The sequence below is a fragment of the Larus michahellis genome, chromosome 1 (genome assembly GCF_964199755.1).
Source record: "Larus michahellis chromosome 1, bLarMic1.1, whole genome shotgun sequence".
Taxonomy (NCBI): Eukaryota; Metazoa; Chordata; class Aves; order Charadriiformes; family Laridae; genus Larus; species Larus michahellis.
In genome coordinates, this window is record NC_133896.1 from 200,807,246 (window position 1) to 200,824,830 (window position 17,585).

The window sequence follows — 17,585 nt, forward strand, 5'->3', positions numbered from 1 at the left end:
AGCACCCACTAGAGTAAGTGCAAAGTGAGGCACTTACAGACAAGAAGTAAATAGCACTGATACCAAAAGGAGGATAGCTGAACAGCAGCAAGACACACTTAGCCTTTTCTGCTTGTCAGATGTTTAAACTGAGTCAATTCCCACATTTTGGAAAGGTTGAAGGCAAAACTGGGCAGCTTCAGCTTTGTGTTTAAGTTAGTTGGCTTTGGTACCACTTACAATGATGCCCGCTCCCCCTTGTAATGAAATGCGTAAGCACATGCTTAATGTTTGCAGTGCTTAGAAACGGAAGGCACTCCGAGCAAAGAGAGATCTCATTTATTATTTTCTTAGGGTTGTTGCTTTTCAGACAGGCATGTGATGTTTAGTGTCTGCGTTTTTTAGATGGTATTTTTAAAAGGTGCTTGGTAATACTGTCTTCTGTTCAAAGAGTAGTCTTGGAATGAAGTTGGGGAATAACAGCCTCAAAAAGGAAGGCTGGAATGGATTGTCCAAGTGATTTTTTTATTTATTTTTTTTTAGAAGTCAAAGGAGTGACCTGTTTGGCTTTTTTGCTTTGGGACATCATTAATAACATAAGAAAATGTAAATGATCCTTGCTTGTCACCAGAAGGAAGAGCATTGTCCTGCTTTTAGCCATACAACTTTAAGGACCAACAGAGTGGAGAATTTGGTCCCAGAACTCTATGTGCAATCTGGGGGCTGGCTGAAGCTGAGGACATGCCTTGGCCTCTGCTGTTGCAGGGTGGTTCTGCCACTGGCACAAGGTGATGTGGCAACGTGAGTAGACTTGCATGCACCTGACGTGGGGCCTGCTGCTAACGCTGGCTGCAGGCTGTCCATGCTGGTGTCCTGCATTCAAACCTCTGAGATGTGGTGGGAAAGGAAAGCTGTTGTTTCAGTGAAGTAGCATGCTACCAGGCTAAATCACAAGCTGTGACAACGGTGTTTCTCCAGGGCTCTGGTGAGGACTGTGGATCCATGGGGTTTTGTTGATGTGGCTGCAGGGCTGGCTTAAGAGTTTCCCAGACCATTCCTTACCAGCTGTGGTCATATGGGTCCATCTTTGCCCTGTCTCCTCAATTGGATCAGCTCAACTGTTTGTGGGTCCATGGGATAGATGAGCTGAAGGAAATGGAATGGTGTGGGGAGCGCTATCGGGTTCTCCAAGCAACTGGTAAGGGCAGGAACCACTTTAGCCATCAGTCACCACAATGGACATCCATGGAGCTGCTGAAATTTTGTGTCACTTTTAATCTTTTTCACATCCAGGCGGGATAAACAACTTTCAGCTGCCTGTGAGCTGAGCTGGGTACTGCGTGTTGCAGGCCTGGAGAGCTTGCCACTACATGACTGCTTTGAGTATGCTCCAAGTTGGTCTTGCATGACCACACACACATCCACATAGATTTGAGGCTTAACAGACAAACATTCGGCTGGATAAGGTCAAGTATAACTCATAAACAGGGAAAGCTCCTTAAATAGTTGCTTCCTATCTAGGGAAAAGGGAGTTTCTCCTCTGTGGCTGTGACACATATTTGGGAAGCAGCTGGAGGGGAGTTGCTGTGTTAACAAGGCCTGGAGATTTTATACCATGGCAGGGCATAAGGTCTCCAGCTTCCCTGGAGAGTTAGGTGTTGCTAAACCCTCAGCAAGGACTTGGCACTCCCTAAAGCCTGGTTGTCTTGATGCAGGAGTCACCTCTGATAGGTAACTTCTTGCACCTCTCAGCCTGCAAGTGGCACAGGCCACTCCTCTGTCTTCATTTCCTTGTGGTTTGTGCCTGGTGACTCTTTGGTCTTCTATCCATGATCTGTTTTTTCGGTGATGGCTTGTTGAGTATCTACAGAAAAATAAAAAAGGAGCATGGATTTGGATGTCTGTTTCAGCTGGATTCTGAGTGATTAAGGAGCAGTGTGTGTAGACGCTGACTCTGCAAAGAAAATGCTGATTTTTGTTTTACTGTTTATATGCCTCAGACACTTCCTTGTGAAATGCTCCGGAGATTTCCTTTGATTACACTGCAGCTTCATTATCAGTAATGCCTGTTTGCCTTTTAAATTTAAAAAGACCTCCTACCCTGATTGACCTCATAGTAAAACATTCCTGCAATCCAACGCTAGATAACCAAAAATAACATCTCTGCCCTGTGGACCAAAAGACAGAAACCAGCAGAAGCCTGGAGTTGCTACTTTTGCTATTCTTCAGGAGGGTGGTTCCTCTCTGATGTCTCCAAAGCCCAGAGGATGGAGGTGTATTTGCTCACTTAGCCAGTCAGACCTTTCTTCCGCAGCCCCGGGATGTTCTGGGTATTTAAGCATATGGAGTTTTGCAGAACCCTCAGCAATAGTGTGACTTGCATTTGAGATGATTTGCATGCTTTAATTTTGAATTCCTGGTCTGTAAGAATGTTGTTTTTTTGTTCTCCTTACGCCAAGTCTCTGTTAGTTGTCATCTCTCTGCCTGCTGCATAACTCTTAACAACTCCCTTATGTTAATTTAAGTAATGCACTCGAGTCTAAACTAAAAGAAAAAATTGAAAGAAAAGTTAAACCAAGGCCCGCAGCTGTGCTCGGGAGTGGACTCAGCCAGCAGGGAGTATCTGAGGAAGACAAATAGGTCTCCTCTGGCCAATTACAAAGGTGTGGCCACAGACTCTGCCTGGATTATGGTTCTTGCTGTTTGTCCACCGGGACCGTGACTGTCACTGTAAGCCTTTAAGCAGCGTTACACTGCATGAAAGGTGAGAGATGGAACCTGTGAATAAATCCTGAGGAATAGTTGATATGTCCTAGCAGCCAGAGAGGGATCTGTGAGTCCGCTCTGCCGGGTGATACCTGTGGAGAAATCACAGTGCTCAAACATCTGGTTCTTAATGGAGTTTGAGAACCAAGAGACTGAAATGAAAATCAACAATCTGCTTGTAAACGGTTTGGTGACTAGGATTGATCAAAGCTGAGAAGTCTGTCTGTTTCAGACCTTTTTTCTTGCTCTTCATATTTTATGTTGATGTAACTTCTGGTGACAGAAACATGTCAACAAAGAAACAGCAAACTTCCATGTAAGTTATTGTTTGGAAGGTATGGAAGAAATCAGTTATTATGTTTTAATTCTAAATTTTAAAAAGGGAGAGGAGTATCCTCTTCTCCCCTCAAAATCTAGTTCACAGCTAAAGTTGACAGGGACAGAAACTTCCTGATCTTTTACCTTGTGTTTAGCCACACTGGATGTTTTGCAAAACCTTCTTTTTCTCCCCTCCCTCCCTCCCTCCCTGCTGTCGCAGTGCAAGGACAACATGTTGCAAGGTGTTTGGTCCAACAGGAGAGGAGTGCAGGCCAGCCAGGGCTTCTCAGGCAACAACGTGTTTAACAAAATATGTGACAATGGAAAGAAAGAGACTGAATGAGGGTGTGTCTGCTGCTCCATTTGAAAATGCATATGGGTAGGAGGGAGGCTGTGGAGTTACGGGCAGAACTTTAATATGTACCTGTTGCTAAATGCTACAGCAGCACCGCAGGATAGAAGAAACAGTGACACTGCCCCTGCAGGCAGTAGTGCGAGGGGGTTCGTAGCTATTCAGATGACAGGAAAAAGAGCTGCGTGCTTTCTTGCCCTCTGGGCTTACCCACGGACATAGGTATCTTGCCCTCTGGGCTTACCTATGGATGCTGGGTACTTGCACTGAAGAGCCATGCCTCTGCCACGGGTTCTTTGCGTGTTTTTAAGGCAGAGGGATAGCAGCTGGGATATGTGCTTCAGTGTTTTATTTGTGTCATCTTTAGCAGCCCTGGTAAGGCTTCACTATAACTTGGTTATTCCTTCCAGAAAGTGGAAAAGCAGAAACAAAACCAAATCACTTCATTTGTGTGTGTCTGACTGAATTCTAAATTGTCCAGAAGGTCATCAAGCTAAAACCAATGGCAGATAAGTGTCTTTGCCCATTTGGTGTGCCTGTGCTCTCTGTCTCCTCTAGTAAATAATAACAAAACACAAACTTATTTCTTAGAGTTCTGTTCTTGTAAGAGAAGGGGGCCCCTGAATTTTTTTATTTTTTTTTTTAACTGGGCTATGTGTGTGTTTTCTCAGGGAGGATCCACTTTTAAGAGACACCTGCGTCCACTTTAACCTTCCCTTTTTTGTGAGCCCTGCTTTTGCCACCAGCCAATTAGTAGGCTCGGGAGGACATTCTGGGTCAAGCCATACCAAGTACTGCAAATCCTCATTAACGCTAATTAGTGCTCAGTAGGTTAATTGGTGGTGAAGCTCATCTTTTTTTAATTACTTGAGCAAATGAGCCAGTGGGACCTTGTGGTCAGCTTTGAATTATTCTGTTTGTTTTGATGCACCTCATTTGAATGTGTAAAGCCAGATGTTTGTTGCCTAGATTTAAGGGCTGTTTGCTTTTGCGAGGGATGAGAAGAAGGGAACGCAGAAAAATAAAATCAAGGTCTCTGTTGACACCTTAGAGCAATTCAGATATGAAAATGGAAGAGTCATTTTGTTCATGGAATGGGAAATACTGGTATGAAATAATGTTGCCTTTAGTTTACCTTTTGATTTGTCATTCATATAATGAATTTGTGTAATATTGCTAGCGCAGATTTCCAGGCAGACAGAAATCATCTTGACGCTCTTAAGAAGCCATTGCAAGGGTATTCCTGGCACAAGGTATTTATCAGTGATAGTAACTGAATCTGGTTTAAGATAACTTAAGTAATGACATTTTTAATCTGTTTTTTCATAGTAACCCTCCAAATTGGGACACTTTTTATAGTTTTTATTCGAAGCTACTATTTGTTTTGTTTAGTTCAAAGCATTTTGTCTGTGTCCTTTGTCCTTCATATAATTACAGATGGATGGTCTCTCTCTCTCTTACCCCGTCTGAGGTCACTAACTAACCAACTTAAGCATATTTCACTGTCACTTTCCAGGTCACTGACTCCCATAAGAATGTCTGTGTTTGTGATTTCTTCCATTCTGACACCGTTTTTGAGGTCCTGAGTATGAACACAACTATATCCAATATTCAGAGTATGATCTCATATCCATTTGCCTCAATGCATCTTAAGACGCCATCCTTAGACCCCGTGGGAGGGCTTAGGCACTGTCTCCGAGTCACTGGAAAGCAGAATTAACACTTGAAATCATGGCTATATTTGGGACTGATTTACAAGCAGTATTTCTGTGAGCAAGGCCTAGCCTGGTGCCTGATGTCATCGTTAGTTTTGCATCGAAGTGTGACAGAGACTGAGAAGTCTTCACTTTGTTATCTGTTTGTAGCAGACAAAAACATTTTCTGAAAGCAGGGACTCGGTATCAGTGCAAACACTCTAATTAAGAAACCCACTTAACTTTGCTTTTCTTTCCTTTCAGGGCTTGTATTGGAAGTTCTAATATCTGTTAATAATTCAAATACTCGTACATTTCAGGAGAGCTGTGTGCATTTACATCTGTGTGTTAAGAGCTCATTTTATAGTACTTGACTGGTCTTGACTTGCAGTCTATTTCGTCATCCTTTGTACTTAAATCACAAATGCTCTAATTCTTCCATGATTTTTTCTTTCTCTGCATAGATACGATCCCATATCACTTCCCAAATGGGAAAACCTGATGTGACTTCCGATTCTGAAATTGTTTATTATAATTAGCAATATCAAAGATAGTCTAGCTTTGGCTTCCTTAGAGCTACGATGTGTCACTCATGTTCAGAAGTCCCTTGACAGAACACTTTCCTCCACACATTGCATGTAGAAGCCTGAGGAGCTAACCGCTACTGGCCTGTAGCAGATACCATCCTGCACTTCATCTGTTGCTGTGTGGTAGACAGGCAGATGAAGAATTTGTTCCTCGTGCCTTTTGCTGGTTAATTCCATTCTCAGTGTCAGAATTTTGTGGCAGGTGCTGCTTATTTGTCCCTTAGAATAAATATTTTTGGTAGGTTTAAGATTCCATTTTTAAGCCATCTATGAAAATCACCCTCCAGTTATCCTACTGAGATGGGAAAGATCCTTACCTGTATGTTCTTCTTAGAATCAAAGAATCATAGAATGTGTTGGGTTGGAAGGGACCTCTACAGGTCATCTAGTCCAACCCCCCTGCAGTAAGCAGGGACATCTTTAACTAGATCAGGTTGCTCAGAGCCTCATCAAGCCTGGCCTTGAATGTCTCCAGGGATGGGGCCTCCACCACCTCTCTGGGCAACCTGTTCCAGTGTCTCACCACACTCATTGTAAAGAACTTCTTCCTAATGTCTAATCTAAACCTACCCAGCTCTAGGTTAAAGCTATTGCCCCTCATCCTATCGCTACATGCCCTTGCAAACAGCCCCTCCCCAGCTTTCTTGTAGGCCCCCTTCAGGTACTGGAAGGCCACTATAAGGTCTTGCCGGAGCAGTCTCTTCTCCAGGCGGAACAGCCCCAACTCTCTCAGCCTATCTTCGTAGGAGAGGTGCTCCAGCCCTCGGACCATCTTCATGGCCCTCCTCTGGATGTGCTCCAACAGGTCCATGTCCTTCTTGTGCTGAGGGCTCCAGAGCTGGGCACAGTACTCCAGTTGGGGGTCTCACGATCTGCAGAAGATGAAATAGTATCCTGTCATTCACAGGACAGCAGTAGATTCAAACAGTGTTTTGCTACACTTAGCAGTCAATGGAGTTTGAAGTTACCCAGCAGTTCTCTGCAATCAGCAGAGGTTGCACAACACAGCATCCCTAGTTCGCATGTGCATGGTAATGGTTGATTCTGCAGGCTGGCAACTTCGTAAGCCTGTTAAAGGTTAGAGACATCTCATGTCTCACTTTGTGCCTGCCATCCCTTACCTGGTGATCCTTTGTAGTACATGCTTTCTATTATGCTGCCTGCTCTGAGCAGTTGGGCATTTCTTTGTGTATGTACTTGATTTCCTTACAGCCAGATGGTCTTCGGATTTTTAACTAGTTGGATCTTCCAAGATTTTTAGAAGCTTCCATGCTGTAGCACTGGCTTTTAGTGGAAACCTTTGATCCTTTCTCTTTGAATACATGCAGATCTCATGACCCGAGAGCCCTTGAAGATTCTTCGACACTCATTTGTTATCTCTAGTTTTGCTTCCAAATCTGTTATGAACTTTTATTTTATATTGAGGAAATACTACTGACTGCAAGCGGGGAAAGCAACCTGGCATATCTCTTGCAGCTGTGATTCCGTGGTGCCAAGGGAAGGTGGGGGAAGAGACCAAGTGTCTGAAAATGCTGACAGTTTGTAAAGGTTTTAAGGAGACATCCATAGACTGAACAATTTTTCTATTTCAGGTCTCTGAGCTTAGAGACCACAGGAAAAAGAGAAGGATTCATCCCTTTCTTTTGTGGACATCTCAATATGCACTGAACAGAGGACTGTGGGTGTGGATATTACCCTAATGGACTATTAAGTGGAATATAAGCCTGCATGGCTGGATTACATATTACAGGCATCTCAGAGATTCTTTGGTTACTTTCTTGTTTGAAGTTAGAAAACTGCTTTAATGAAAGGGAGTTGTTTGCTGTTGTAAGCTTGTTGACAGCAGCAGCTGTGCTTTCTGGGATTTCCATTCCCTGTACCAAATGTATGTGAATTTGTAATCTAATCCAAGAAAGATATCAATGTTGGCATTCAGATGTGTATCCATGTTTGCAGCATAACCGGTGGAGTTACTGCTTATGAATAAAGATGTGAAAGAACCAGCAGACTGCAAAAATGGAGACACGGTGTAAATGTGGTGGTGCAAATGGGATAAAGACACTGCAAAGAGCTGCACTAGTAGACGAATCCCTTCTATGCACTGGCTCTATCTCAGTGTTAGGAACAAGGGTGAAATGGAAAAAAAACCAAACAATCACCCAATCACATTATCTTTTTCAAAATAATCTGATATGTAACAGTTACTTCAGGCTCCAGCGCAAAGAGATTTGGGCACCTGCATTGTTTTTAAAACCCCGTTGAACTTAGCAGGACTTGTATACATAATCAAGTGCTTTGAAAGGTCAGGATCTTAGCCATCATTTGTTTATTCTGGACGTAAAGGTCTTGATTAAATGAGTTGTGTTTTTAATAAAAATCAGAGTGGAGAGTGTCTGTAATGATTCGTGTACATCTGTTAAACCCATTGTAAGCATACTGTATTTTTCACCTTAAATTTTTATTTTCACTTTCTGTAAATTCAGTAATAATTTTTCAGGCCTTTGACAGGAACTGTGTAAACCAAAGGGGTTTTTAATCAAAAACTGGATAGAAGGTTTTCTTTCCAGTATGGGAGGTTGAAATGAGAGTGTTCTTTAGAAGACAGAGTTAACTATGGGTCCCACCTTTGGTTGCTTCAGGCTGTTTTGCAGGTGTGATAGAAGCCTTTTACCATGTGCTAAGCCACAATGCTTTGCTCCTTCTCTCTAAGGCAGTTTGTGGGTGCCATGATTTGAGTACATAATAATAAAGAGAAATCTCCTTTTTAATGTTCCATATCACTTGATGTCAGACTTCTGGTACGGTTTGTAATAATTTATAAGTGTCGGGCATTCAGAAATCACAGTGGTATTATGTATGGATAGTATTATGGATGGATTAAATAAAAGTAAGCTTATATAAAGTGGCCTTAGAAAGGAGGAGTTTCCATTATTAGAGAGTTCTCTTGATAATGTGCAGTTTAAAGAAAGAGAAAATTCTTTTTTTCATGCTACAACCATCTTAAATACTGATGAAGTCAAAGCTGCCAAGTACTTTAAATAGAGTTGACTTCTACGTTGAAATTATCTGGTTACTCACTGGTTTGTTTTGTTGTTTTTTTTCTCTCCCTCAGTGTGAACGAACGTGATCACTTGTTAAAAAGGCTCGGCAGGAAAACTCCTCCGAGCCTTTTCCGTGCTCATTCTGTCCAGCAAAGTGTATCACGTAAGTAGCAGATCATGTATGGATGTGTGTTTCCCAGCAGTCAGTCCCAGATGAGTGAAGTGAAGGGTGATTATTTTTTAATTAAATTGTAGGTAGAGATAATCTAGCGCAAAGGCTGAGCTGCCAAGCAAGACACATACACTTGGAAGTGGAATTAGTGTATTTGGCCCTAGGCGAGCGGAGCTCAAATGTGGATAATTCCCTAGGATCCAATCAACAGGCCCAAATGACAAAATCCCAGTACGCAGGTTCTCTAAATGTAAAATCCTGATAGTCTCAAGAATACTGTAAAATCAAAAACTCTGCAGGATAAAATAAATGTTGTGATAGAGCCTATCTTAAATAGAAATGGTTTCTTTATGAAAAGTCGTATTACTGTGGTCAGCTGAAAATACAGTAATGTTTCAGGGATGCCATTTAGGGGTTCCGTGTGTTTCTGATGAGGAAAGCCGTTGCGTGCAGAGCTGCCTCTCCCCTCTCCTTCTTTGTCCTCTGCTGGGAGAAGAGAAGCAACGTCACACCTCACTACTGCTGCAATTTGGAATAAATTGCCTTTCTTGTTGGTGTAGAGGTCATCCATTTATTCATCTTCCCAGAGGAACATATGACAGGCCTTGAGCTGCTGGACCTGGCATTTTTTTGTCAGTGTTAAGAAGGGCTTCCACAGCGTTAAACAAAATGTTAGCAGCTCTGTAGGCCAGATACACAGTGAAGGATGATGCTGTCTCAAGGGGACAGGGAGTCCGGTCAACCCCTTCTAATGGTAAAATGTAGTCTGTCTTACAATTAAACTGGTTGTCAAAATATACTTATTTTGAGTAAATGAGAAATTAGCCCCCCAGCGTGCAGTACTGCTGCGCACAGGGCAAGGGGCAGGCACTCAGAATTTGGGTTTTGTATTGCCCTTGTAGTGAGAAGTGACGCCCTTGACTGTTTAAGAGTCCCAGGGAAGTCAAATCTTATTGCTGGCTGTGTCATCTTCTGTAGTACAACTGTTGTGGCTCTGGCCATGGAGGCAGGGATGGGATTTGAGAACTCAAATTCCTGTGATATGCCTATTTCCCACAGGGAATTTGACTCGAAAGGGGTGAGACAGTAGCGGATCTGCTAGTCTTTGTCCTTCATAGAGCCGTTGCAAGGCCATCGTTTTCAAGTGGTGTAGGGTCTTTAGTGATCAATCCCATTGCTCCTGGAAAAAGAGGCCGTGCACAGAGCAGTCCTGTGGACCATGCTCTCCTGCCAGGATTTAATCCTTTGTGTCAAGGAGCCAGGGCTGCTGACGGCAGCAAGGCTTTGGGCATGCAAACATGTTCTTTGAGGAGATTCCAAAGGTGATGGTTGTCAGAAGAAATACATAAAATGCACAGATAAATTGCCGTCAAAAGTAATCTGCTGTAGAGACTTACCACGGTGCAGACAGGAGATACACCAGTGGTGACTAGTCAGATTTGATATATGCTTTTAGTCTGATAGAATACATTATCAGGTTGTTAGTAGATGAAAAGAAAGAAAAATGAGATCTCAAAATAAACCCTAATTTGGATAACCAGCTTCCCTATAAATGCAAATGATTATGTGCTAAATGAGTAGGGCCAGTCAGGACGGGTCACAATCAGCAGTCTGTTTTTCACATGAAGGTAAATTTTCATTGTGAAGCTGTTAGGATTGAAAGACGCTTTTTATGCTGTATCCGTGACGCTAAAACTTCTGTCATCTCTTGTCAAATGTTATTTTCCAATGTTGCATAGCTGCTGTATGTACAAGGTCATGGGAAATCTAGGGAACATATGTGCTATTTTCACAACCCTAAATTGTACGACTGTTTACTAAACGCTAGAAATCTTCAAAAGCAAAGAGTTGATGAATAGGGCAGTAGCCTTGACATGCTGGGCCAATATCTTAAATCACACTACGAGCATTCTGTTTGAAGTCTTGAACTGTTGATATGTTTCCACCAGGCTCCAAGTTCCTAACCTGTGAAGGCCACTTCTTTCACAAATTGCTTGTGTGACTTCAATTCAGAATCTGACACTTGCTTATAAAGCAGGAATATGGTTTGTTTAGTTAGACCTGACAAAGACCTAAGCAAATCAATTGCCTTGGTCCCAACAAGGAAGAAAAACAGAATTAAATTTCTTAGCACAGAATGTAAAGATGCAGTACTGATTCGAGAGTCACTTTATTTTTGACAACAATTGTTTCCAAATTTTTGGAGAGGAAACAATGCTTAAATAGCTTTGTTTCCAATCACGTGGAAAGGAGAAAAATCTCATGGGGAATTTCAGGTCTTCTATTAGTGGTCCACAGTGAGAGGAAAAAGATGACTGAGGTAAGTCTGCAGAGCCCTGTATCAAAAGGCAGAAGGTCACTCCGTGTGTTTCCTTAGCTCTCCCTTGGTGAGCCAGACCCTCTCCAAATGCATTAGCCCAACACAAGACCTTCAGGCAGGTTGCATGGCTGGAGCGCTCCCATACAGCACCAAGCTCTGCCAGATCCAACCCCCGAAGGAGGGGACAGAGCCACACAGTCAGTGCCACATCAGTGACATACAGGAGTGCCAGCCAGGATTAATCTCTTAAACACCTCCTCCCAGTAAAGAAACTGGCTCAGGGTGGCTGCCTTGGAGAGTAGCCCCTGTCCATTTGGAAGGGTGTGCCCTTAAAATGTGTAAGACCTTCGTGTCAGTTTTTCTTGCTCTGGCTTTGTTTTTGTGTTCCTGAATCATGTAGAGCTGTCAGAAGCATGAAGGAAATCTAGCTACTAACTGTACTGTTAAAGATCCTGTGGTTGGTTCCTACCAGTAGAACTTCTGGGAAGCTTTATGAAAACTTTATAAAAAAGAAAAAATATTCAAGCTCCTGCTGGATGGCATGGTCATGAGATTGCATTGGAAGAGTTTTATATGGTTTCAAGCCCGTGTGCTAACCTAAAACCATCTCAGTGGAATCTTGCAGGCAGCGGTGACAGCGCTGGCCTCCAGGCTTGGTGTAGTTCCTGCTGAAGGTGCCATGTTGAAATCTGAGATTGCCCATTGCCATCTGCTTTCTAAAGCCTCTTAAGAGCGAGCGGGAAATGCCACCAGGCTCCTCTCAGACATGTCTTTGGACCTTTCCCTTTAGTGTGCTGTGGGGCTCTAGGGAAGGAACAGTAATGACTCCCAAAAGCTTCCCCTCTCAGACAGCTTGCTGGCAATGAGATTTTCTCCAGGTGAGTTTTCTCCCAGTCTCCATCCAAGTTCATGTCTGGTTTTTGCTGTGACTTTGTGGAATTAGCATTTCCTTTAGACAAAGCTATGATTGTCTAACCAAAACCACCAAAAGATGGCTCTTGACCTCCGCTTTTTTCCTGCACGACTGACCTGTATCACCTGTGCCCCTAGAGCCTCACCAGCGGGATGGGAAGGGTGATGCTCCCCACTTGCTCAGGTACCTTCAGACCTGTCCGTCTTTGAGGAAAGTCCCATAGCATCCCTCTAGTGCAGTTTCCCTCCTGTAATTCAGAATACCCCCTGCCAGTGTTTAGTTGTCATTTGTCACAGCATGCTCTTAAAAACAGCTGAATCCTGCAATCGCAGAATTCCCCCTGAAATGCAGAGAGCCATGCCTGAATGAGGATTACTGCACTTGGCCCAGATTTCCTATGCTAGCAAAGAAAATCCCTCTTCCTTTGACAGAATATGGTGATTGCATAGAGTAAATCTGAGTGCAGAGCGTATGGTTTGCACCTTATTAATCAACAGAGAAAAAGCACCTGTCATCTGAGGTTCATTTCACAGTATGGGGGCTGACGAATAATAAATAATAATAATGTGTTCATGCTGAGGGCTCTAATCCCACCATTTATTCTCCACTAGCGGACACCTTCTTCCTCTCACTTTTCTACTGGTGCATTTTGATTTGAAAAACAACAGGGTAGCTACTCGAGATGCTTTTTAAACTCCATTTCCTCCTATCTTGCATGTGTTTAAAATATAATATACATTCTGTATTTTTTCCAAGCTACAGATTTGTTGACTGTCAAGCAGAGTTGCAAGCTTTTAAAATCAACTTAAGAAAAAGAAATATGAATAATTAGTTTAGAATTGATGCTGTGAAATCTGTCTGTTTGCTACATGCAAATACGGGTAGGTTAGTATCTGGGACAAAAGAGATGGGACCATTTATCAGGAATTCCTCATGGGTCCTTTAGAAAACACAGTTTATCAGCAGAGAAATGAATGATCTCTGTAAGCATTAGTGAAAACGTTCAAGATTTAAAGCAGCTCTTACTTTCTCAGGAAAAATGGAAGAGGGTTGCCAGAGAAGTCAAAACAGAGTTAGCGTTTGCTGTTTAACTGGTAAACGTGAACTGCGACATCATAGCAAATCTCCTTAAAAACTGTGCAGAACCAGACATTTGGCCTAAGAGAGAATTTGGCTCACCAACTGATACCCTAATGTTGATTTTTATTATGTTAGAGAGATTTTTGGTATCTAAGAAGCAACATTTCCTAGAAGAGATTTATTTAAAAAAAAAAAAAAAGCCCCTCCCATCCCTACAAACACTAAAACTTAATTTTAGCGAATTTGAATCTGGGCATTTATTCTCCAAAGGCAAACAACATGATGGTAAAATGCATTTTCTAATTTGGACTATACTCAACCATAATACCATTGGATGTATGAAATAGTGAATTGCTGCAGAAGGCAAGGGTTCTGCCAGGCTTCCAGTGAGAACTGCTCTCTTTCTGGTTGGGCTAAAAAACCCTGTGACACACAGTTCAGATGTGTTGGAGGAGAGTGCAAGGAGTTGGAGACCTCTAAAATAAATCCCTGAAGTGACCAAAACTGTACGCAGTCCTTCCCTGAGCATATTTTTCTGGAATAAAAAATAAGCCCTTTCTGGTCCTGGTCTTGGAAGCTGTTGCGAGTGGGCTGTTGAGCTTGCGCAGCGTCACTGTCTTCAGGACACGTGCATGGAGATAGTTTCTCTAATCCAGCATTGCACAGACCACAATTGGTCTGCAGTGAGCAGAAACAGCATGTGTTAAATTAGAAACCTAATGGGAGACTAGATTCTGATCTACTAATAGAATATCAAAGCTTAAAAACAAAAAAAACCAAAAAAACAACAGGATGCTTTTTAAAATTTAGTAGGTTGCCTGATAATATCTGGTACCAGTGAAACCTTAGATGTGATGAGAACATGAATCTCTTCTTAACAAATGAGCCAACTGACAGATACTCAAAAGTGCTCCTTTCCTTCATTAACGGAAAGTCTCTGAGTACAAAGGTCCTTCCTTCTGCGACAGCCATGAGTGGGTTGTGCCCAGAAAGTCCCAAAGAAATGTGCTCCTTCCTTGGGCTGCTGCAGGACAGCCGAACAATGAGGGCCTTGTTCCCAGGGCAGGCTCATAGGTGTGGTTTTTAAACCAGCGTTGGGGGAAAAGTTCAAACTTCCGAAAAGTTCCCTGGTAACTGGCAGATGGAAAATTTCATTGTTTTTGGATAAGGTCTGAAAATAGTGGAAACATAGAGCTACTTGGGGAGTGCGGATGAGACTCGAGCGTTCACAGCGTTTTGAGTCTGCAAGGCACAATCAGCTGCCTGAACGACTTGGAGCTCGATTTTTTTACTTGTAGTATGAATTTAAAAATGCAATATGAACTCATCTACCTGTATAGAGATCAACAGGAAAAGTTTTAAATAAGCTGCCAAATATTGAGCTTCAACTAAGTAGAGCGGTGTGCGTGTATGGGGGGTCACAGCCTTTCCCATGGTGTATGCACAAAAATCACGTTGCTGATATTTCAGAATAGGTCCAGAACATGAGGTTGTAAGGATACCACTGGCATTCTTAACCATTGATCGTCTTAGCCTCAATTTTTTTGTCCTGTTAAGGTGTTTTCTGCTGGTGTGAGAATAGTGAACGTATTTCTTAGATGCATTTTGCATTGGCTTTGCAGGGTGCTTGTGCTGCCCGGCAGTGGCAGCATGGGAAATAAGCAGGTCATGGGAAGGCATCTGGAGTTGATGGATTCCACGCACCAGTGGGGTCAGTGCTGGATGTGCAGTAGTTACGGCAGTGAAGAATCTACTGCACTGAATGATCTTACTGGATAAGTAAATACAGCAAAGCCATCTTGATGCAGACCAGGTTATGGGGCATGGACTTCAGTCATTTAGGGCTTTAGCTTGTGGTCTTTGACCAAATTGACTTTCCATTGAGAATTTAGCCAAAAAAGCTAATAGTATGCTGGCCCTTAGCATGGAACAAACGCACTGGAGGTATTTGTTTTAAGTGTGAATTTGCCCTTTTTTAAATGAAGGTGTGTTTTGTGAATCATATCTCCTTTGCAGTTATCCAGCATACACATACTTTTTCCAAAAGAGAGTTTGCATTTTGTGGATATATTTTGTGAACCTTCAGCTAGAGACAGGAAAACCCAACCTGTACCTCTGTAGCTGTATGTATATTGGCGTGGAATTGCTCAGGGAAAATAAAAAGAGATGCTGGGATGATCAGTCATGTAATCAAATGAAAGTTCATCCAGTCCTGCAATCACTCCAAGAGGAAGATGTGATGGAAGTTAGTTCTGGATTTGAATCCCCTCCACTTACTGGCAAAGATGTCCTACCGTGCTTGTGGTTCAGTTCAGCTAACCTGCTGATAGTGGGCTCTCCTGCTAAGGGAGTGTATGTTGTGCCTGTGCCTTCAGAGGTGACATTTACCTGCATTCTGTGGGAGAGGAGACAATCCTCCCCATTAACTGAGCAGTGGTCGTCCCTAATGTTGTGGGACTCTCCTCCCAGCAGCTTACATCTGTGTATGACTCACTGACCACCCTCCCTGTGTGCAGGCATCAGCCAGAGGAAAAGATCCAGGAATCCTTAGAGTGTCTGTGGTCAGCTCACCTGATCTCAACTTAGTTGTCAAGGTGAAGCTTTAACAAGCCTCACTCAGGGGATACAGCTTATTTCTGGCCAGCTGGTCTTCTCCTGGCTACCAGCATCAGTCACCTGCTTTAAAGCAGGCTGTATTCAGGCTCATGGGGAGGCAGTTAAGTCTGTGCCACCAACTGCTGAGGGGCCTCGCACTGCTCCTGCCTTACAAGGGTGCTCAGCCCCATGTGCCATTCTGTCACAGGGTCCCTCTGTGTCAGGATCCACCTTATCTCACCTCAGTACGTGATCAAGGGTGAATATGCCTTGAGCCTGGTCAGGGAGGACTTCTGAAAGATGCTTGGTAGGTCTCTGTAGTACTTGGGACATCTGTCCTTATCTGATGTGGTGTCTTTCACCCCGGGTAGATCTGGGGCAGGATTCAGAATTCACAAGCTGCTGTTTCCAGGGCTGTTTGGGGGAAATGGAGAGTTGCCCATGGAAAGTTAGCCAGGGTAATATTCATGGGGTCTCCCAGGCAGAGTTCACATCTCCTGACTCTTCCCCACTTTTCTACTACAGAGCATTACCTGGTTCAGTATAGCCCGTGACTTTCCCATTTCTCTGGAAACTTGTACCAAAAAAAAAAAATACTGAATAGAGTTAAGAGGAAGATGTGACTCAGATGCAGTTGTGGTCTAGACATTTCCGTGTTCCTCCATGAAAAATGCTGGTATCAAGCAGACTATAGAGGAATCGAGCCAAAATGCAAATCTCTACCTGTCTGTTAAGTCTCTAAAGAAGCTCTGCCACTATGGGAGTAAACGTGGTATTCAAAGCCCTCTGCAGTTCATTAGTCCAGTTAACTCCAAGGGCAGTGTTGACTGCGTAGCTGGCCTGGGGAAGGGAGCAGTAAGACAGAGCTGGCAGCAGACGTCCTTTCTGTGCCACGTGGGCGAGGTGCTGCACAGCTGCAAATGGCAGAAGTGCAATGTAGAAATGAAGATTGTTGCAGTCTCGGTCATGTAACTTTAGTGGTGCCTAAAACTGTTCCTAAAAATGGACTGTGCCTTTGACCTGAACTCCAGTGATTTTTTTTTTTCCTTTGCTTTTTCAGATGGGTATGCGTTTTCTCAAGAAGAAGACGGTGTTGTTTCCCAGTCGCAAGTTGTTCGATCCTATGATACAACCAAAAGGAGAGCGGAAATAGAATAAATGGTTCTTTACTTGATGGGTGGTGGGAATAATGGGATTTGGATCAATGCATCCACTGTTAACACATTCTTGACTAGGGTTGGCAGCAGTAGCCAGAACACCAGAGAACTCATTTCTGTGGCCTTAGCCAACAAGTTTCTGTATTCTCCCTGCAAACCTTGAGTACATATTGTGGGGGGAAATCATTGTTTGAATTCAGTCGCAAAGCTCTGCCTAAAGTTTTGTTTATGTTGTTATGAAGCATTTGACTGTGCTATGTGAGGTGTGAAATTAAAAACAATGTTTTACCACTATTTAAAACATCAGCATAAGGTTGTTCTGGGAGAAAAGTAGAAAATTTATGTTCCATGAGAAATCAGCCTTTGCTTAATTGGAACGGGGTGCTGCGATTTCCTGTTTTGTTACACACAGACCAAGTGCACATGGCTGCATGTAGACCTTACTCCCTCTGATATTCACGGTTTACTAATTTGGCTGAAATTTTTAACAGATAATTTGGCATAAAATTTTTGATTGCAACACGGTCTGTAGCTAAAAATACTTATTTGCCGCCTTATGACAGAATAACACAAGATAGCAATGAATTACTTAGAGTATTTCTTGCCCTCTT

The 17,585-nt window shown here is 42.9% G+C and overlaps 1 protein-coding gene across 6 annotated transcripts in view; it reads left to right on the plus strand.

Annotated features, from left to right (window-relative positions):
* The window catches only part of ATP8A2 (ATPase phospholipid transporting 8A2), a 344,031-nt gene extending 326,763 nt beyond the window's left edge, over nucleotides 1–17,268 (plus strand). For all 6 annotated transcript variants that reach the window (XM_074568973.1, XM_074568941.1, XM_074568962.1 and 3 more), the window contains 2 exons: nucleotides 8,809–8,900; nucleotides 16,878–17,268. In XM_074568973.1, coding sequence (XP_074425074.1) covers nucleotides 8,809–8,900; nucleotides 16,878–16,975 — 190 coding nt within the window. In that variant the 3' untranslated portion in view covers nucleotides 16,976–17,268. The remainder of the gene's footprint in view (nucleotides 1–8,808; nucleotides 8,901–16,877) is intronic.
* The last annotated feature ends 317 nt before the right edge of the window (nucleotides 17,269–17,585 follow it).